The sequence below is a fragment of the Euleptes europaea genome, chromosome 9 (assembly GCF_029931775.1).
Source record: "Euleptes europaea isolate rEulEur1 chromosome 9, rEulEur1.hap1, whole genome shotgun sequence".
NCBI classification, from domain to species: domain Eukaryota; kingdom Metazoa; phylum Chordata; class Lepidosauria; order Squamata; family Sphaerodactylidae; genus Euleptes; species Euleptes europaea.
The window spans coordinates 42048475-42070715 of record NC_079320.1 but is presented as its reverse complement, the minus strand read 5'-3'; the positions used below and the strand labels follow the sequence as shown (position 1 = coordinate 42070715).

Below are 22241 nucleotides of genomic sequence, written 5' to 3'. Positions count from 1 at the left end.
TAGCAGATAATGGTAGCACCCAGAGGGCACCCTTCAAGTGTCAAGCTTTTGTTGTTCCAGGTGCTGTGTGAACTGTGGCATTTCTGGGAGGTGTGTCCCACAATAAATAGTGTGTTGTGATGGATGCACGGATCTCTGACACTGGTTTCAGCTGGGTTTCATGAGTTGCTTCAATTAATCACAGTAATTCACACAGGCACTCCCTGATTGACAGTTTATCCATATTTTTCTATCCTTATATGAATGGAAGAAGAGCAGTTCCTGGTAGTACTTTTACACTGAATAGAGAAGGGGTGGATCCTAGTTAATAAGATTGGTCACTAGTTGGTGCTGTAAATCCTCCTTCCTCTTAAGGTTTGAAGAACATGCTGGTTATTTTACATGTAGTTGTGTTTATTTACTCCGTGTTTAGCCTGCCCACTTTTCAAGGGACTCAGGACAGTGTACATGGTTCTCTAATCCTTCATTTTACCCATCATTTCCCATCACAATTTTTTGATTTTCGCTCCACACCTGTCTGGTAAGTAAAAGTGAGAAAGAGCGACTGGTCTAAGGTTTCCCAGTAAACTTTGTGGGTAAGCAGGGCTTTGAACCTTGTTCCCCTGGTCCTCATCTGACATAGTAGCTGCTACACCCCTTTGGCTCTTTACTTGTACATTGTGAGCGGTAGCATTGACACCTGCCCTGTTCAAACTTGTGATCAGTCTGGCTTAGCCAGATAATGTGGGCTGCCAGGAGATTAGAAACCACTGTGTTTTAGCTCTAGATAATCCTCAAAAATAGAAGGTTCACCAATACTTTGGTATCCCCCCTCCCCCCCCAATATGTCTGGTTACCTGTGTTTGGTTTGGTAGGTCATTAGCAGTGCAAGCCTAAGCCACATATTTGTCCAGCTTGTCAGATATTTTTTGTGTCTTCTCTTGAAAATGATTAGTAGTTTTCCTGAAGAGGCTTTTAGTAAATACATGCTGCATCTAGATTTTTTGGGTCTATTATTTATCTATGGGAAGCCACAAAATAGAAGATTATGGAAATAATGGGAAAATCTAGTTTTGAGCTCCCTTCTACAAGATAGTCAGAGCCTTATATAGTTTTCTGTGTGACAATAAAGTATAGATTTACTTCAGGGTGTTGGAGGCATATCCTCCCGAAGTAAATAGAATGCTTCCTAATGGAGAAGAATTCAAAGTAACTTTCAAAGAAGTACAATAATAAATACAAAAATTGTAACAGTTTTGTAATTCATTGTTAACAACCCCAACCCATAGAGATTTTTTTAGTTACTTTGCATGCTGAGGTTAGCTGAAGAAATCTAATAAACAGTGGAGTCCATGGTGGTTAAACTTTGGGCAGGGCAGGTTTCTGACGAGTGCTCAAAAGTGAGGTAGCCACAGACTCCATTGTACTTTGGACCCCTTCAGACAACTCAGTCATACAGACTTCCTGAGGCTTTTGACACACAAGTCACCATAGCTCAGGAAGAATGCTTGTCTGAAGTCAACCAATGTAACAAAAAGGTAATCATCATAAAATAGATAGTTGTGGGAAATTTAGGGGAGACAAAGAGTAAGCTTGCTGTTAACTGTGGTGGTTTTCATTGCTACATTCAGTCAATTTAGCATCTTTCTCTTTCCCCAAGATATGCTTTAACTCAACCAGAACTTATGGGCTAGATGCAGGAATTACTAGGTGATTTTTTACAACAGTTTTTAAGCAGAACGTCAGGTTTGATTACCATAATGGATACCTTCTTGACTTAAAAGTCTATGAGTCTATAAATGATTTCTTTAGAAAAGCAGGTTCACAGATCAGTAATTTCCTTCATTCTGTATTGCTATCCTCTATTATTTTATGGCTTAAATCTCTCAGCTTTGCAAATTTTCTGATATGAAGTGAATGCACATACAGAGCTATAGCTACTGATATCATGAAACAGAACTCCTTTTGTAGGTGTTAAAAGCAAAGTAATAATAACTGTGATTGACTGAATTCACACCAGCAGAATCATTGGTTTCCTGTGTGAACTAGCTTGGAAAGTAAATCTACCACTCTAGGGTTTGTACCTTACCACTAGTAGCAGAGTGTTAAATCTGATTTAATAAGTGTTTGAACATTCCGCAGCAGTTCCAAGCACCCCAGTGTTAGAGAAAACTGCAGATAGCTATGAAATTGACTTTTTGTCCTCCTGAAGTACTGTATTTCAGATGTTCTATACATCAGACTCATTGCAAGGAACTATGAGACGGCTACAACATTTTGTTTAACGTTATTTGGAGGGAGGTAAACAAGGGGACAGTAGAAATGGCTAGAATATAGTAGAAATATGCGTACTTTAGAAATGAACTTGCTGATACTACTTTTCTTGTATTCATCAGTTAGCTAAAACAAGAAAAGGCTATAAGAGCTTGGGGCCGTTCAGTTTATTAAAAAGACTTAAGTGAGGACAGGATCAAAGTTTTTGGTGTGGAGAGAATGGATAGACAAATCTTTCTGATCCTTGCCCCACTTAAAATCAGGGGATCCCCAGTAGATTTGATGGGCAGTAGATTTAGGGTAGTCAAGAGAAAGCATTTCATCATACAATGCACTGTCAAAGGATATAGTGATGGCTACCAGTGGATAAGACAAATTCGCGGAAAGCCAGCTCATCAGTAGCCATGATGGTTAAATATCACCGCCGTGTTCAAAGGCAGTATGCCTCTGCATAGTAGTTGCTAGAGGGTAATAATGTTTCGGGTTCTGTGTCCCTGCTTGTGGGTGTTCTGGGGCATCTGGTTGGCTGCTGTAGGAGGCAGAATGCTTGATTAGATGGGTCTTTGGTGTGATCCATCAGGGTTCTTCTTATCTTTAAGGTAAAGAAGCAAGCACCCGGTCATTCCTGACCCATGGGGTGACGTCACATCCTGATGTTTACTAAGCAGACTTTGTTTAAGGGGTGGTTTGCCAGTGCCTTCCCCAGTCATCTTCGCTTTACCCCCAGCAAGCTGGGTACTCATTTTACTGACCTCAGAAGGATGGAAGGCTGAGTCAACCTTGAGCCGGCTACCTGAAACCAACTTCCGTCGGGATGGAAATCAGGTCATGAGCAGAGTTTGGACTGCAGTACTGCACCTTACCACTCTGCGCCACGGGGCTCTTCTTATCTTACTATGGGGTAAAAATGAACCTAGAACAATGATGTACTTGCAAGTGTGTATAGACTAAGGTCTTTGAAATTGTCAGAAAAAGAGGCTCTATATGTGGAGGATAAATGTAAAATAAAATACCTACGATAGTATTATGCTTTCAGAGTCTTGTGGATGGATTTGAAATTATTCATCCTAGTTTACTTTGCCACTTTATAGAGTTCTTTGTAGCCATGATTTCTGAAGACATTCCTGTTCTGTCTAAACAAGAAATTCTTATTAGTGTGATGTGTGTAATACAGGAATGCTAACAGAGAAGACCGTCATTTAGTTTGATCTATGGCTCAAAGGATCACACCCATGTGCCATAAACTCCGGGACAGCATCATTGTATTGCCCACGACAAGAAACATATGGAGTCCATCTTCACCCATAGCATGGAATCCAGAAGTGCTTCTGAGTTGTTAATATTAGAATTGTATTTTCTCCTTTTTTGGGGACTAGAAACAGAGAAGATAGGGCTGGAAGCTGGAAATGGGTTGCCATCTTGGAAATTCAATGACCAGCTCTTTCCCTGTGATGTGTGTGGAAAAGTGTTTGGCCGACAGCAGACGTTGTCCCGACATCTCTCCCTGCACACAGGTAACACTTTTTTTTTAATAGTAGTGTTGGGCAGTTTCAGCATTTTTTAAATATAATTTTTATTTATATATTGGGATACAGAAAATAAAGTAGGAAAAAAGAAGGAGGGAGGAAAACAAATAGAAAATAAAAATACGTCTGTGTCCAAGCTTCAGTATAATAATACAAGCCCACATCCATCATCAACTCTAATCTCACCCTTTCAGATTCTAACTCTAATTACTGATTAATGCCAAATATTAGTTTACTATTTTCAAGCTGAACATAATATATTACAAAGAGACTAAAGGCACTTAATAAATGGTTACTAATCAAATGAGAGCTATTGCATTATTGTAAGTTTATACCCTTTGTTCTGTCAGTAAACTAGGACTATATTCTGTAGTCTTCAAATACTGAAAGTCATTTTAACGTTCTACCTCTATGCCCTTGAGAAAACAGAAGAACTTAAAACAGATGAGTATTTATCAGTATTTTTTCATGGCAATAAAAAACATTTATTTGCATTTTTTAAAAGTGGCTTTTGATGTGATGGGAATGAGCCTGGACTGAGGCTGACACACTCCCTCTTCTCCATCCAGCCCTGCTTCCCCATATCCACTGGGATTCCATCCTTCCCTCCCTTGTTTGGGGCAACTGACAGTTTGCTGTTAGATCCAAACTGGCAAACTAAGTATGGTTCATGTTTGGTTTGAGCTTGCCCTGCAGATCAGAGTTATAACCTGTAATTTGATCTTTGTTTGCAGTTCTTCTTTGGAGGGCAAGCACAAACCATAATTTGCCAGTTGAGAACTATAATTTGCCAGTAACCAGGAAGGGAGGAAAATAAATGCAGCATGAGAGGGAGGGGGAGGGAGGAATGGTAAATGGCAAGCCCAAGGCTCGATCCAAGCTTATTACATAGCACCAGACCGTAGTTGTGTTGAAGCAGGCCCATGGGAGTCTAGCTAAACTCCATAGCTAAAATGCACCTTTGACCTGCTTTAGTGAAAGGCCCTGAAAGGCATGGTTTGCCAGAGCCTCACTAAATCAATTTGTTAGTGGCACTCAGAAGGAAGATGATCACTGAAGTATAATTCTCCATAATAGTTATCTGTCCCTGCTTCTGTTTTGACTCTTCTTCCTTGTGTTATATTTTGAAGGGCATGAAGCTTTGGGCTTCTTCAGAACCTTGCATGTGATGCTCAGTTTCAGAAAGGTGCATCTGAAATAACAGCAAGTAGAGAGTCTGGTCCCACTGTAACCTCCTGAGGAATGCTGGCCGGCCCCATGTCAATGGCAACTGTCAGGCCAGTTCAGGGGGTCAAGGCTGGAGCTGGCCAGCACCCAACTCTCCTCTCTCACTTCTCAGAGTAACCCTCTAGGAAAGCTAATTGCTGACTAGGACCCAGAATGGTTTGATTCATGGCACCGTTGCTAAAATATCCAGTGGCCTATAGAGTGATCCTGTGACCTAAAAACTTGCTGTATATGTAAAGATGTTGTTGCACAATATTGCTAATTTCTTCAGTGGGTGGGTGGGGGGCAAGAATTCCTGGTTGCAGTTCTGCATCTACAGTAAATGACAGTGTCAGTCTTTCTTAATTTGGTGCTGACTAAATGATGCATCTTTCATTGCATCTCCCTGCTGGGTGTGAGTTGCACTGTGTGGCGTCCCCCCCCCCCTCTGCTGGGTGCAGTTCCAAGATCGCCCTTGGTGAATTGGGCTGTTTAACTTTCATGTTAAACTAGTGTTTGATGCTATAAGATAGCGGTAGGCTTAATTTGCTCTACTTGTTTTGTTTTGTTTTCCAAACGAGGATAACTGGAAGATGCTGCTTTCCCCACCATTCTGTTCCTTAAATGTGCATTCACAAACAGTCTGGCCTGACCTTTACTGTGACATTCAAGCAGATTTGCCAACAAAATTAATGCAATCAGTGGATGTGCAAAAAGCAGTTCAAAAATATAATGAAAAAATCAAAGTCCGCAAATAACACCATAGTTCTGCTGAAGTCTTACCATATGCCATGGTGAATACTCAGTAATATACCTTTTCTGCAGAAGAAAGTGAGCAGGTTTTAGTACTGAGGTCAGCTAATTCAAGTCATTCTCAGTCTTGCATTCTTTTCTGTCTCAAAGCAGCTGTTATGAAATACCAAATGTGATTATGTGACCATAGATGATCCCATTTTGCTCTGGGCCTCTATGCCCAATGAAAGAGCCTGAAGGATTTATTGTAGAATAATGCTTTATAGTTATAGGTTAAAATTATTTTTCCCCTGTTTTTAGTATTTCAGTTGCTTTGGCAGTCTCTAGCATAGCCATATTGTATTAAGAAAAAACATACTTTTCTTAAGTAGTAAAAAATTTTAAGTTAATCTACAAACCTGCGGAACCTGTGATATTTGAGTTTAAACTGATTGATTTTAATGGGTGCAGCTAGACAAGAGTCAGGTCCGTCAGCCACATGTCTCACCGCTAGGAACTCACATGTCACCACAGCCTCCCCTCACGGCTGTTTTCCTGACTTGAAATGTCCCCAGATGGCACTGTTTGCCCCATTGGAGGGAGGGGGCTGTACATTTAGCCCACCCATACCCTTGCAGATCCCTGAGACTGTTGCTAACTTCCACAGGAGAGCCCATGGGGAATCCAGAGATGCTGGCTAAAATACAAATCCCGAGACCTTTATAGATTTGAAGTCTCTAAACATAATGTCAGGCTACTCCTACCATGAGTCACCAGTTCAGGTGCCAAGAGTTAGTACAGATACTTTTTAAACACTAGAACTGTGTGATGAGTTCAACCTTGAATGCTTGTAGGAAGAAGACAAACAAAACATGTATACAGCAGTGAACCCAATTAGAAGCACTCCTGCTGCATTCAGTCCCCTTCGTCTACCGTTCCTTTCCGGGATCGAGCGCTGAAAAAATAGCTTTACTAGGTTTCAGCAGTGGGTGGATGTTGGCCGTGCTGATTGGTTGACCCTCTGTGATATCAAGAACATCACAACTTCACCCCCAAACCCCAGAATAGCTGTGTTTTGGAAAGTTAATAACATGACAAATGCATCAGTGTTTTCCTAGCACTTCTAACCATCAGAAAGGGTAGACAGCGTGGTGTAGTGTTTATGAGCAGTGGTTTGGAGCAGTGGAGTCTGATCTGGAGAACCGGGTTCGATTCCCCACTCCTCCACATGAGCGGCAGAGGCTAATCCGGTGAACTGGATTTGTTTTCCCACTCCTAAACACGAAGCCAGCTGGGTGACCTTGGGCAAGTTACAGCTCTGTTAGAGCTCTCTCAGCCTCACCTACCTCACAGGGTGTCTGTTGGGGGGAGGGGAAGGGAAGGTGATTGTAAGCCGGTTTGAGTCTCCCTTAAGTGGTAGAGAAAGTTAGCATATAAAAACCAACTCCTCTTCTTCTTCTTCTTCCTACTTCTGCCTACTTCTTCTTCTTCTGCCTACTTGAAGCAGTATTGAGAAACGGGATGCTCTGAGAACTCTTCACCCCGCCCTTCTCTCATCACCCCTAGAAGGGCTTTGCTTGATTAACTGCATCTCTTTATTCCCAGGTTTTGCTGCAAAACTATTCAACTCTGAACTTTCAGACAAATTTCTCCCAAGGCATGACTCTTTTGAGTATCGTTAGCTACCACAAGTGCAGTGATGTCCCAACACAAAACGTATCATAGGCACCTTTAACTGGATTGTATTTACTGTTCTGAGAGCCTGCTAAACCTCTTGTGCAAATTCTTTTATATCATCCTGCAATTATGTTTAAGGCCCAGGTGCTTGGAGCTTTCTCACAAATATGAGGAACGTGTGAAAAGGGAAATGGAACTTCTTGCTGAGCCAAATAGATTTAAAGTGTTTCAAGTTTTCAAAGCCAGAGGGATATGGTTAGAGAATTAGTCTAATAAAAGGTAGCATGTCTTCCGTATTTACAGTTTAACAGTCATATGCAGTCTAAATGTTTCCCATGAACTTGCTGACATGTTACGTTTTTGAAATGTTAAACAGTAGGTGTGACTTAGCCAAAGTTAAGGTCTCTTAAGCCACTGGTTTCAATGGAAGAGCTTTTACTGTCTCTCGTTGAAGTCAGTGGGGCTCAAAAGTATTTAAGCTGGATTGTGCCCAGTGTTGTTTGGGATGGTTTTGTAGGATCCAAATATGTTTTTATCAAAAGTATACATTTTCTGTATTAGAAGTGACATTTTAAAAAGTGTCTTAGCATGGCAATGCTTTTGCATTTGTCTTGTTCTCCCCCCCCCCCCCCATGTAGAGATCCGCAGCATGCAGACAGGCACATGCGGCAAGGGGAGAGTCTGTGTCCTTTCTAAAACCTAGGCTGTTACCGCACTTGTATTCCCAGCGTTGTATTAAGAGTTTGAAAATGTTATAAAAAATACTGTTCGCACTTTCTAGGTATTCCCACCGATGTATTAAGAGTTTGAAAACATTATAAAAAATACTGTTCGCACTTTGGCCCCTTTAGCTGTGAAGACATTTTCCAACCATTTATAAGCCGTGGTATCCAAAAACCCTTTTAAAGTGATGTTTTTTACAACATTTTCAAACTCTTAATACATCGCTGGGAATACAAAGTGCGGTAACCCCCCTAGACCTCTGCATGCTGCACCAGCAAACTCTTCAGATTGCTGAAGATACGCAATGCTTCCTTTGTTACACGTGCGCTTCTCTTTGTTAACGGAGAGCTCAAAGCGTACCCGTTAAGCGATTCTCACCGGATGCCGAGGAGCATCGGGTAAAACTGCCTGAGCCACTTCGTGGGAGAGTGGGCTACGGTGCAGTCCTATGTAGAGTTTCTCCAGTCTTTACCCATTGGAATCAGTGGGCTCAGACTGGAGTGAACTGTGCATAGGATCACCCTGTGAAACAGGCGTGCCGCTCACACTCACGTTCTTAAACGTTTCTTTCCAGAAGAGAGAAAATACAAATGCCATTTGTGCCCCTATGCTGCTAAGTGCCGTGCTAACCTGAACCAGCACCTGACTGTCCATTCCGTGAAGCTGGTGAGTACAGACACTGAGGACATTGTCAGCGCTGTCACTTCCGAAGGCAGTGATGGAAAGAAGCACCCTTATTACTACAGGTGAGGACCCCGTTGAAAGCCAGGCCCAGAGACCGGGCTCCGGCTGCCTGTCTGTGTTTTCAAAACAAAGAACAAGCCCTGTCTGGTTTGCTCCTGGGGCACGGTGACAGGTGTCCTTGGCTCACCTACCCTTGACTCCCAACAGTGACACCCAAATAGGCATCGTGATCCTGCAGTGCACTGTGAAAGCCCACACTCCTTACGAGGACCTCAGAGGTAAAGGGGGCCTTCACAAGCATTAACTGTGGCTGCCGGTGTGGACAATATCAAATAATCTCAAACATTAGCCCTTTTCAGACATTGTCATCATGTATACCAGGAGCCCACTGACCATATATAATGGGAACGCACTACATCCTTTCGATCTGCACACTCACCACGTTGCGTGAACATGGGCAACACACTTATTTACCATTTTTATAGAGCCTCAGTATACATGAACCTGAAACCTACATGTGTGTGTGTGAAGTGCCGTCAAGTTGCAGCCGACTTATGGCGACCCCTTTTGGGGGGGGGGGTTCATGGCAAGAGACTAACAGAGGTGGTTTGCCAGTGCCTTCCTCTGCACAGCAACCCTGGTATTCCTTGGTGGTCTCCCATCCAAATACTAACCAGGGCTGACCCTGCTTAGCTTATGAGATCTGACGAGATCAGGCTGGCCTGGGCCATCCAGGTCAGGGCGAACCCTACATACCAAAGTTATAAATTCACGCATATGTTCACACAGCCGTGCACTGTGATCCCATTCCATGTGGTTGGTAGGCTCCTGGTATGCATGGAGAAGGTCTGTGCCCTTATTTGTATGCAAGCAGTTCTTTGATGAAGCAGTTGAAACAAATGTCCGGAATTAGTAGCACCTGTCATCACTGTGTGTGTAAAGTGCCATCAAGTCACAGCTGACGTATGGCGACACAGTAGGGCTTTCAAGGCAAGAGACTAACAGAGGAAGTTTGCCATTGCCTTCCTCTGCATAGCGACACTGGTATTCGTTGGAGGTCTCCCATCCAAGTACTAACCAGGGCTAACCCTTCTTAGCTTCTGAGATCTGACGAGATCAGGCTAGCCTTGGCCATCTAGGTGAGGGCTGTGTCATCTCTACCACACTAAAAAGCACTTTTGTCACCACTCCTCATTGTTATAATACTGTACCATGAACCACTTGTCTATCTAGCTCAGACACAATGCTTATACTGAGCTACCCTATGTAGGGGACCAGCTGCATGGCGGCTTGAGCAATCCCTAATGCAAACGAAGACAAAAAGTAGAGATTGGTGCAAGGGAAAAAATCCATATTTAATGGTTAACGTGCCTTTATGCGTTTCACACGAGCTTCTTCAGGGGGATCTTTCTCAAGCGTGCCGGGCAAGCAATAAAACAATTCTCTTGCACCAATCTCTGCTTTTTGTCTCTGTTTGTTTTGGTGCGGCCTTTTTTCTTGTTGCAATCCCTAATGCAACCTCTTTGTACCCTCTCCTCCCCAAACCCTGCCCTCCCCAGGCTCCACTCCCAAAATCTCCAGGTGTTTCAGACCTGTCAACCCTACAGGGAAGCAAAGAGATGGGGAACTGAGTTCAGCTCACCTAAAACAGACTTTAGATGAGCTGGGATTCGAGTCACCCAAAGCCTAGTCCAATGGCAACACCAGCTGATAGCTTCCTTTTCCTTATAACTAGTGAAATGCAATCAGCCCCAGTGCTGCTCCCTTATCACCAGCAGCACTTATAGTGTGTTTTGAGCTTATGGCTTGTAGGGCCTGGGTCACAGGGAACAAGCTGCATAAGGATGCAATCATGCGCTCGCTTTCTCGGGAGCTGTGCAAACTGAACTATCGGGCCTTGTGTCTGAGGAAGCACACTTATGCCTGCATACAGCCTAGCCTGACTCTGTCGCCAGTGCAGGATTGATCTCTGGAATGCCGAGCAAAGCTGTGTATCTAAACAGGCAATTAATCAACATGTTAATCAGTTCATGCAATTAAATGGAAGGGGAGAACCCTCTGTACGCCACCCTGAGCTCTTAGAAGAAACGGTGGTATGAAATATAAAAATATGGGTCAGTTAAAGGAGAGAAGCTGCAATGCCTCAAAGCTTCACAAAACCAAGATCAGATTATGATTTTACAATAAATCCTCAACGTTACAGGCAGCTAAAAACTGGAAGGGATTCGTTATTATATTTCTGTATCTTGATTTAGCTGCCAGAAATTCCACTTTCAGCTTATCTATCCTGTACCTGAATTCCCAATCCATTCACTTCATGTTAACTTCCCTTTCAAGAACTCGAATGACTAGCAGTGAAATCTGAAGCAGAGTTAACATTCTTCTAAGCCTTCAATGGACTTAGAAAGATGTAACTCTGTTTAGGGTTGCACTATTATTGACTGAGAGAGAGCGATCTGGCAGGGACCGTAGCCACTCTCTGTGAGTAGGTGGCTGAATGGGTGAAATCTTCTGGAATCCCTTTTGAAATATGAATTAAACCAGAACATGGTGAGTTGTGATCTTACCACTCGGCTGTGTCAAAGCAGTCACACAAGCTGTAGCCCGACGGTTTCACCACGTTATTTAATGGTCTCTGCTCACTCTATAAAAAGGACTAGTGCAAACAAAGAAATGACTGTTGTAGTGGCCACTTGAAATCCAGATCATGCACAGGCCACCCCACACCTGCATTCATGCGTAGCAGCCTGCCACACGTAGAGCTGTTTGCCGTGGGCACCATAGTACTGGTGCGCAGCAACGTAGTCAAGTGGATACTTGTGGCTGCACAAAACAGCTTCTCACATAACGACCACCTCTATACTTTGGTTGTCACAGGTGTGGTGTGAGCATTGGCTGACCAGCCAGCCGTATTTCAGAGCTGGTATACTGATAGCTTGCTTGAAAGATATATATGCATTTTTCAAATGTTCTGACTTTAAAAAAAAATAACAATGGCTTCAAACGGTTGAGAGACTCTGAAAAGAAAATGAGCTGGAGATTGTTTTCACCGGGCATCGACATTACCGGGACTACGAGCCGTTTGCAGAACGTCTCTTGTGTTTGCACGGCTGCTCCGTGCTTTTGCCCGGGGTCAGGTAGGAGGAATCCTGAGCCCACTTTGGGCAGCTTGTGCTGAGCACGCCAGGCATTTCTACACAAGACCCTAACCTGACGTGGGACTGTTTCCAAGGCTTGGGAGCTCACGAGGTGTGCCGGCAGGCTCTCCATTTGTCCCCGTGTCAGCCTGACTAAACAAGTTGGCAAGGCTGCAGCACATCTTATTGCCCTAAGGAACCGGCTAGGTGACGTGCAGCATCTGGAACCTGTAGTTTTTAATTAACTTTATGATTATTTAGCATCATTACAGCGTGTTCGGGATTGTTGCCTTGTGCCTGCCCCTTAATCGGTTTGGCAGAGCTGCCAGTTCAGAAGCAGTTCAGCGGGCAAAAGAATACCCCAGTGCCGTTTAAGCAGCATGGAGAAGACAAAGTTTGTAAAACCAGGGGTTTGTCAGGTTGAATGAAGAGATGTGGGGTGCGGCTGTCACCGAGAGAGGGTCTTGTCCGCGCTGCTCCTTAATTTTTCTAACTCTCTCCTGCCTCCAGTTGTCATGTGTGTGGATTTGAAACCGAGATGAATGTCCAGTTTGTCAGTCATATGTCGCTTCATGTGGATAAAGAACAGTGGATGTTTTCTATTTGCTGCACAGCCTGTGATTTTGTTACCATGGAGGAGTCAGAGATGAAGGCTCACATCGCCACCAAGCATGCAGGTGACAACCCATCTCTGCGTTCGGAGTTGGCTCAGGCTTCCCAACCTGACCACTGAATTTGTTTGCTGGTGCCACCCCACTTGGACACACACACCCCTTGGCAAAATGCACATGAACACATGAAGCTGCCTTATACTGAATCAGACCCTTGGTTCATCCCAGTCAGTGTTGCCTACTCACACCGGCAGTGCCTCTCCAGGGTCTGAGGATGAGGTCTTTCACATCACCTACTTGCCTGGTCCCTTTAACTGGAGATGCCAGGGATTGAACCTGGGACAATCTGCATGCCAAGCAGATACTCTACCACTGAGCCACTGCCCCTCCCACAATTCTGTTGGTACAAAACTCTTGTGCATAATTAGGGTCCAAGTTGGTATTAACAGTCTTACTCGTGTCATGTGTGAGAATTGCATAGTTTATCGTTGTTTCCTTATTTATTTATTTATTTATTTATTTATTTATTTATTTATTTATTTATTTATTTATTTGGTGTGATACTTAAATAGCCATGGCTGTTATGTGAAGAGCTTTGGGGTGTTAATTGTTTCCGTTAGATGAGAGAATGTAGGAAACCCACCAGACACCTCTTCACACTTCCTGTGTGTGACTGCATTTGAAAATGTACTGTATGCTGTAATGTAAGAATCCTCCCGGACTCTTTGCACATTCTCATAAATAGAAATAAGTAGTGCTGAGTTGTGGATGCAATTCCATAACACGCCAGACTAACACCAGTTCCCCTTCTCCCCCAGTTACAGTATCTGCAGTGCCCAGAAAAGATGCATTATAGGTAGGCAGGGATATGGGAACTTCAGGAGGGACAGAACCCAATAAGAAGCTTCAGTCTAGACTTGGTCTTCCCATTGATTAGTGAAAGAATAGGGAACCCCTTCCTATCTGAAACGAAGTTTCTTTTGGAGACCTGTTCTTCCTCCCTGCTTCTGAAATGAAAGGGAGTCCCAAGATCCAGGATGTAAAGGGGTCCACTTAATACAAACACAACCATGATCTTTGGCCACAAAACACATTGGCCCAAAGCACCCAGAGCTTAATGAAACAGGTTTTCCTAAAGGGCACACACAATGCGGAGTTCCAAAGCCATTCACTCTTACAGACGTGTTTCTTAGAAATGTTAATTTCTCAAGCAAAAGCAGCTTCTCTAAGGAAAGAAAAAAGGTAGCCACGTTGTTATGGGTGTGTAATGAGCCCTTGCTCACTTTCCCACTATTGCATGGAGTTTACTGTTGATGAAAAAATAAAATAATGTCACTGCCTCGGTCTGCTAAGGGTTATGTAGCCACAGGTGATTGAAACTAAAAATGCATTACAAGTCCACGGAGACATCTGCAGCAGGGATGTCAAACTGGGCTTTCCTCTTTAGTGTTGAGGCAAAACAGAGAAAAAGAAGAAGAAGAAGAAGAGTTGGTTTTTATATGCCGACTTTCTCTACCACTTAAGGGAGACTCAAACCAGCTTACAATCACCTTCCCCTCCCCACAACAGACACTTTGTGAGGTAGGTGAGGCTGAGAGAGCTCTAACAGAGCTATAACTTGCCCAAGGTCACCCAGCTGGCTTTGTGTGTAGGAGTGGGGAAACAAATCCAGTTCACCAGATTAGCGTCCACTGCTCATGTGGAGGAGTGGGGAATCAAACCCGGTTCTCCAGATCAGACTCCACTGTTCTTAACCACTACAGCACGCTGGCTTGTTATATGAGGGCATGAATCTGATACTGATAAGCATGGTAATGTGTTAGGCTGATTTGTTTCTTTTTTTTTCTGCGTAGGTGAAGAGAGAAAGACACCCAGTGACTCAAACAGTCCTTCTTCTTCCTCCCTGTCAGCACTTAGTGATTCTGCCAACAGCAAAGAAGATGTCGAGATCAGCCCCAAACCCAAGGGTTCAAACAGCCTATTAGTTATTTCCGTAGTGCCTGGTAGTCAGACCTTATTAAGCACGGAGGAGAAGTCAGAGAAAGGTAAAAAGCTGGCGGAATAGACGCAAAGTCGCATCCTCCACTTACTCGAGGCTGAGATGTGTGACTTAGGTAATAGTATGTGTGGTTTTCCTTTTGCAGGTTTTGAATGTGTTTTCTGTAACTTTGTCTGCAAAACAAAAAATATGTTTGAGCGCCATTTGCAAATCCACCTGATCACGAGGATGTTTGAATGTGACGTGTGCCACAAGTTCATGAAGACTCCTGAGCAATTACTGGAGCACAAGAAATGCCACACTGTCCCCACCGGTGGGCTCAAGTAAGGAAAGCAAGTACACAAATTTTTACTGTGTTCAGTACCTCAAATATTATGGGCGCAGAAACAGACGCAAATCTGGAGGGGATTCATTTTGGTCATAGAGTCAAAGCCTGGGATGTTGACTCTGAAGATTGGGTTTAACTCGCACTCATCCCCCCGTGGAGGAGTAATCGCTGTGCTGAGCAGCAGTTGACATGGCTTTCATTTGCAGAGACTTATGTCTCCGTTGGTGCCTCTGCAACTAAAGCAGCTCCTTACAGCCGGGGAGTTTCTACTCCTTACATGTAGATCTTTACAACAAGTATCAATGTTATCTGTGGCTGGTTAGAAATGAAAATTGGGAGTCAGGTCTCACACTTATTGCAGATCTTTCCCACATTCCCCTCCTTCCAGCACTTCTTTCCGGCCCTGGGAAACCTGGGAAAGTTTATTTCCGGAATTGAAGACCCACCTGGACTAATAGCCACACAGGTCAGGAGGCTGCAATGGAGTGGGGGAAGGGAATGAGATGGGAGCGACAGAAATAGTGATTTTGCACCCTCGCATCTAACAATTGTGGGTTCCAACCCAAGAAATTGCAAAAAAAAGAACAATTTTGCCTGGAGCCTTGTATGCATTCAAGTGACCACATGAAACTCATGTATGTGGAAGCTGTCCCCATCAATCCAGTGGAAGGGGCAGTTTGGCACACAAAGTGATGCATGTATGGTTCTGCCTTTGAAAGGAACAGTTCTTATGGGGAGGGGAGCTCTGTTCAAGTTCTGGAGCCCCCTCATATGTAGGAGATTGCTGGATCAAAGTGTATATATATATATATATATATATATATATATATATATATATATATATATATATATATATATATATATTTGGCAATTCCTTTGTTTATATCCATACTTCAGGAATTAAGAGCAGTTGCTGCTACCCTGCGCTGTTCACTTTTTGTTGGCATGGTTTGCCAGAGCCTCACTAAATAAATTTGTTAGTGGCACTCAAAAGGAAGATGATCACTGAAGTATAATTCTCCATAATAGTTATCTGGCCCTGCTTCTGTTTTGACTCTTCTTCCTTGGGTTATTTTTTGAAGGGCATGAAGCTTTGGGCTTCTTCAGAACCTTGCATGTGATGCTCAGTTTCAGAAAGGTGCATCTTACTATTAATCAATAGACTCCAACACTTTTGGCATTGTGCCACGATTTGCTGGTTATTGAGGAAGTTTTGCTTCTCATTGAGAGCTGAAATAAGATTAAATTGTGAGATCAACACACATGAAGCTGCCTTATACTGAATCGGACCCTTGGTCAATCAAAGTCTGTACTGTCTACTCAGTGGCTTTCCAGGGTCTACCACTGAGCCACAGCCCCTTCCTTCTTCGAATATTCAATATTGGAAACTATTTCTCACTAAGGTTGCCAGATGTCCTGTTATGGTGAGAGACCTCCTGCTGGCAACTCCCCACTCCGCCAAAAAATAAATTTAAGAATTGCCGTTGGTGCGATGGTGTTATGTCACGTCTGGGGAAAACCCAGATGTGATATCACTCCACACTTAAGAATCACCAGAAACTCTTAGGAAGGTTTTCCCTGGAAGTGACAAAATGTTATAGTGCTGATGCCCACCCCAAGACTTCTACCAATTGCCAGTGGCTAACAACCCTGTTTCTCACTTGATTTATAAAACATCCACATCACCTTTCAACTTAAAATGCTCAACACAACCTTACATCTATGAGTTACTCACATGTCTGAAAAGATAGGCATATTTCATTGAAATTACTGATACTTCACCACAAGCCCCATGAATGACCCCATAGTGTCTCATGAATCACAGTGGGAACTAGTCGGGCATCTTCCTGACAATACCTCAGCCCTGACCAGGTTCTGGTTATGGAAAACAAAGCACTGCACGTGGTCATTTGCCTCAGATGGAAATGATTGTCCCCTTCACGTAATGCAGCCATCACATTCCAATAGAATCTGGATAAGTATCAAGATGGGGATTCACATCTGGATTGCAGATCTCCCCTGCTCTGGGAATAAGGTGTCTGTGGGAGAGGCAAAAGGACCCATAATGTTTCACTTCAAAGAATTCAGCATTTGTGTCGCTTGCCACTGCCCTTTTATGTTTTAAGCATCCTTAAACTAAGTTTGTACTAAACCAAGCGTACCACATTCTTACTGTGAAAGAGTTTACATATCTTGATTGGTTGAGGTGAAATTAGCGAAACAGAAAATGAGAGTTTACCTAGAATCATCTGTCATTATTTCTTTGGTTTTTGACAGGTGCCCATTCTGCATTTACTCCACAAACCGTCCAGCAGCCATGGAATGCCATCTGAAGACCCACTACAAGATGGAGTACAAGTGCCGGATCTGCCAGGCAGTGAAAGCCAATCAGCTGGAGCTGGAAATGCACATCCGGGAGCATCGCCTTGGCAACCATTACAAGTGCGACCAGTGTGGCTATCTTTCAAAGACAGCCAACAAGCTAATAGAGCATGTGCGCGTGCACACTGGGGAGCGCCCTTTTCACTGTGACCAGTGCAGCTACAGCTGCAAGCGCAAGGACAATCTCAACCTGCACAAGAAGCTCAAGCATGCTCCTCGCCAGACTTTCAGCTGCGAAGAGTGCCTCTTCAAGACCACCCACCCGTTTGTCTTCAGCCGCCACGTGAAGAAGCACCAGAACGGGGACTGCTCCGAAGAGGAGAGAAAGGGCCAGGGGGCGGCCTCCAAGGAAGCCGGTCCTCTCCTCGGCGCCAGCAGTCCCCGGAGCCTCTTATCGCCTCTCTCAGTGATGTCCGCTTCCCAGGCTCTGCAGACGGTGGCCCTGTCGGCTGCTCACAGCGGTGGGGCTGAGCCAAATGTGGCACTTAAGGCCTTGGCCGTCAACGGCACTTCCCTGTGTTTTGACAAGTACCGAAACTCTGAATTTGCCCACCTGATTCCCTTAACCATGTTTTCCCCCAAGAACCACTTTGATATCACATTCCATCCTCCCAGGCCACAGACTGCATGCCTGGGCGACTGTTCACCGAAGCACTCCTTCCTTGCCTACCTGGGACTTACAGAAAGGGCAGAAACTGTCTGAAGGCAGCCACGTTCTGTACCAAAAATATCCCCCCTCCCACAACAGACATCCAGCAGGTATATGCATTGCTATAAACCATGCACCCGAGAGGTATGACTGGCTGAACATTTGTACTATAGATCATTAGTAGTAAGGTATAGACAAAAAAATGGCTCTGTGTGTCTCCTTCATGCATTGACATGAAGGCTGCTTTATTAAAATCTTCAGAGAGGTGACCTCCTGCATACTTCTACCTTCAGAGGCATGTCCCCAGTACTCTTTATCTAAGAAACTCTTTTGTCTTGTTTAAGCTGAACAAGAGTGCCCTTAATGGCAAAAGATGACGTGGATGCATTTTCCTTTGGGTTGGCGAGTGTGAGCGTGTCTGAAAGGAAGCCTGTCCGCAGTGTGCCATGACATTGCTTTTGCACATCCTTTTGTACTTTATTTAATAGGGACACATGAAGCTGCCTTATACTGAGCCAGACGGCTGGTCCACCTGGGCCGGTGACATCTGCTCTTGACAGGCAGCGGCTCTCCAGGGCCTAAGGCAGAGGGGTCTAAGGCCAGTGCTTGCTATCTGGTAGTCTTTAACCGGAGAAGGCAGGGACTGAGTATGGGACCTTTAAACATGCAAAGCATGTGCTCTGCCAATGAGCTATGACCCCACCCTTTGTTGATCGTTATTGCAGTTCTCCATGTTCACTTCCTTGCCTTCTTCCCTTTATTTTACAATTTTTGGAATGTGGAATCAACAGCTCTTAGTCTGAGGAGAAGGGTATGCCAGGCAGTACTGTTTGGAACTGCAGCATATAGTTGCTGCCTTGGCCTCGAATCAAGGTGGAACCAGGGTAGACGGAATTACTTCTAGCCCTGCAAAGCAAGGGGCATTTCACGTGTTACATTTTTCCTTCCTGGAGCTGATGTCCATGTGGGCAACAGCATGTGCACTCTAGTATTTGGTCGTCTTTGGCTTTGTTCACAAATTGGGTTCCTGCTGTGTGCATATGCGCTGCCCAAAATTAGCACTCCTGCCACCTTTAAAATGTCACAGTGAATACACATGGAAATGACCCCCATGCAGGAAAAAATGTGAAGTAGCCCTGAACATAATACAGCGGTGACCCACACGAGGGTACAGACAAACCTGTAAGCAGGAATTGCGTTCCATGCATGCACAAGGTCAGTTTCTTTCATTATATTCACGTAATTCAAGGCCACATCTTACAGTACCTTTTGTACTTGAGTACAGATACCAGAGTACAAAATGCATATGCCAGGCATCAGTTTTAAAGGTCACACATGCATTGCATTGAAATTGCTCTTTTCTTAATAAACTGTTTTGATGCAAGAGCCCAACCCTCTTCTGTCTACTTTGCCAAGAAAAAAAAGGCGATTTAAAGTTGCGGCACTGCATTTTGCCACTGTTGCAAGGCCAAGTACAAAAAGGTATTTTAAGAAGCAGCCCCTTCGATCAGGTCCCGATCATGGTATATTACCAACCACAGGCATTCTCAAAGAATGTAAATGCAGTGTTTAACTTGGTTTGCAAGAGTGTACAAGTAAAATTCTATGGTGGTTAAATCCAGGAAAGGGGATTTTAAAAGGAAGAGTTTGGTAAATTCTGGGTGTAAATACTCAGACTAAATAAAGGCAGGTTTTGCACAGTGCTTGAGTCTTGCACTAGTATGTTTCTCACTTGCAAAAAAAAATAAGAAAAGAAAGTGTAGAAGATGCAAATGTTTCTTTTTGTGGACTGAAGAAATATCAGATTGTATGTTTGAAAAGTTTAACAGTTTGTTCTTTTAAATGAAAAGACAAAAAGGTGCTGTTTAATCAATATGATTCTCTTTTATATGCCCAACCTTTCAGCTATATTTTCAAATTTTGAGTCTCTGTACACATTACCCTTCATGTTATTTGTAATCCTTTATATTATTTTGTTAATGCCTACTCAAGTATACCTTTCTAGGAAGCTAACTTTATATTTTCTTAAAGCTCTTACTTTGTGGTCATTAAAATGACATAACTATTGCACTTTATTGCAGTAAGAAGCAAATGTGGCATTCCTAATGGAAGATCTAAGTCAATTGATATCTTTTCCCACTATTTAATTTTCCCCCCTCACCCATGCAGTGATGTTTATTGTGTATTGGTATCACATCCAGTTTCTGCCACTAAACACATGTGGGAAGGAATCCAAGTCTGTGTGTATGTTACAATACTAGAAACTGTTTACAGTGGAGGATGGGAAGGAAGGATCCCTAAATATTAAGAAGTTATAACCTTAAAGCAGAATAACTACAATCAAGGTAATGAGTCCATGCGAGAATGTAGTCAGCATGTTGCTTCACCTGGCTAATCTATTACAGTTAAATGTCATTATTTGAGTTGTTCCTAACACATCTTATTAATTGCTCTTGTCTTGATTAAAACTGCTTTTTTGGTACTCATCCTACGAGTTGCTCTGCTGGCCAATAGGTGATTGGCATAAGGTCCAGTGAAGTATCATCATGACCTGAGACCTTACAGTGGCATTCTGCCCCCAGGTGTGATGGCATAGCAGGGCCTAGTAATAGATGCTCATCAATGGTGTGGCAGAGCATCATCATGCAAATTCTGCTGCCTGGCAAAGGGATAGGTGGAGAAGGGGGCTATGATGAAGGAAGGGCTGGTGACCCCTCAGCTGCACGGCAAAGCATCCAAGGGGAACAGCAGCCATGGTAGACCTACCTATGTCAGATCCTGCTGTGAGCTGTGTCGATGCAGTTAAGGTGGTGTTCTGCATAATACAACAGATCTGACCTATTTCCCTTTTCCAGAATGCTACTATCACTAGATTGGCAGACACTCAAACTGCTACATTTCCTATCTATCTGTCTATGTGGTTTTTGGGATATAATCTTGATTCATTAACTTAACTGCAGTCTTGCCACTGAGTGGAATGGGCTCAGTTGCATCCTTTGCTAGGAATTTTAAGAGAAGAAGAAAGACTTGCCCACTAGGAAGCTATTTACAATTAGGGTTTTTTAAAAATAAAAAGGGAGTTAGTTTATACCATAAATTATGGAACTTTGATGCTGTTAGCAATTGCTGTCATTAACTAAAAACACTCAAGGTGTTTCTGGTTGACTGTCCAAACGATCAAGCAGAGACCTTATTAAAAGTGAAAATACTAACTAGTCTGCCAGCTGTGAGCTACACACACATAGGAATGTTAAAGGAAGATGTTCCGTAAACCAAATGGTGCAATATACATAGGAACGTCAAGCAATGAGAGTATTATGATGCTGTAAGCAACTTAATGCCTTGGGTTTAATCATTTTCCTTTGTATTTTGTCTGTCATAGTTATGCTTAATGTAATTGGGCAGCTTTATTTAGCACTTTGGACACTGAAATTTCTGGAAAGTTAGTTATACATGACTTCTGAGTGAGGAAAAATAATGCATCTGGAGGTGTTTTTATTTTTTTAAGAAAAAAATATACAGTATTTATAAAGGCCCTTGCATATACAGCAATTGGTTTCCTGTTTGACACTAAAGAAAGGAATGCTCTCTATAAATATCCTTTGCTTGTTTCACATTTCTGATGAAGTCTGTCAAGACACTCACTTTGTATCTGCTTTTTCCGCTATGCATTCTTTAAGATAGGCTGGTTTCTCAATTTCCATGCAGTAATTTAGTTACCTTCTTTGAATACTTTTCTTGCTTCCCCCTCTCCTTTTTAACTTGCTGTATCATATTCAAATATCACACTGTCAAGGTTTGTGTACATTAATGGAAATTTGTATTGTATAAAGCTTTTTTTGCATTATAAGGCTGTACAGGGTCATTTTGACAGTAACTGGTATATTTCTTTGCATCTTACGTTGCATTGCCAATTTCTAGTGTATCCAGTTTGGAAGTATATATACTCTAATTAAAAACAAAGTTGGCTATACTCGGGCATCGTTTCTGCCTCTCTTTTCCACTGTTTTGTTATTTAGCAAGCACATATTTAGACATTGTTGTAAAATACCGAGGGGCAACTAGGAGAACTAAGGAATGAAGAAGCAAGTAAAGCCACCTAATGGACTGCTGTCTAACCTTTTCTATGCGTAGGGTCACAGGGTTATTTTTTTTAAATCTAGAAAGCCCTACCATGTTTAAGTTTATTTAAAAGAACACCTACTATATTCTATTGCAGCTTTTAAACTTAACCATCTTTACTACCTCTTGACTCTGTCATCCAAGTGCTAAGAAAGCCAGTGTGGTGTGGTAACTAGTGTGTTGGATTTAAATGGGGGAGAGACAAATTCAGT

At 43.1% G+C, this 22241-nt stretch overlaps 1 protein-coding gene across 3 annotated transcripts in view; it reads left to right on the top strand.

Annotated features, from left to right (window-relative positions):
• ZNF827 (zinc finger protein 827) overlaps positions 1–18104 on the top strand; it is a 120784-nt gene extending 102680 nt beyond the window's left edge. The window contains exons 9-14 of one of the 3 annotated variants that reach the window (XM_056855485.1): positions 3630–3767; positions 8695–8863; positions 12449–12615; positions 14403–14594; positions 14694–14871; positions 17154–18104. In XM_056855485.1, the coding sequence (XP_056711463.1) occupies positions 3630–3767; positions 8695–8863; positions 12449–12615; positions 14403–14594; positions 14694–14871; positions 17154–17961 (1652 nt within the window). In that variant the 3' untranslated portion in view covers positions 17962–18104. Of the gene's footprint in view, positions 1–3629; positions 3768–8691; positions 8864–12448; positions 12616–14402; positions 14595–14693; positions 14872–17153 lie in introns of all 3 variants that reach the window. The other 2 variants (XM_056855484.1, XM_056855486.1) reach the window with 2 other exon arrangements.
• Positions 18105–22241: the final 4137 nt, after the last annotated feature.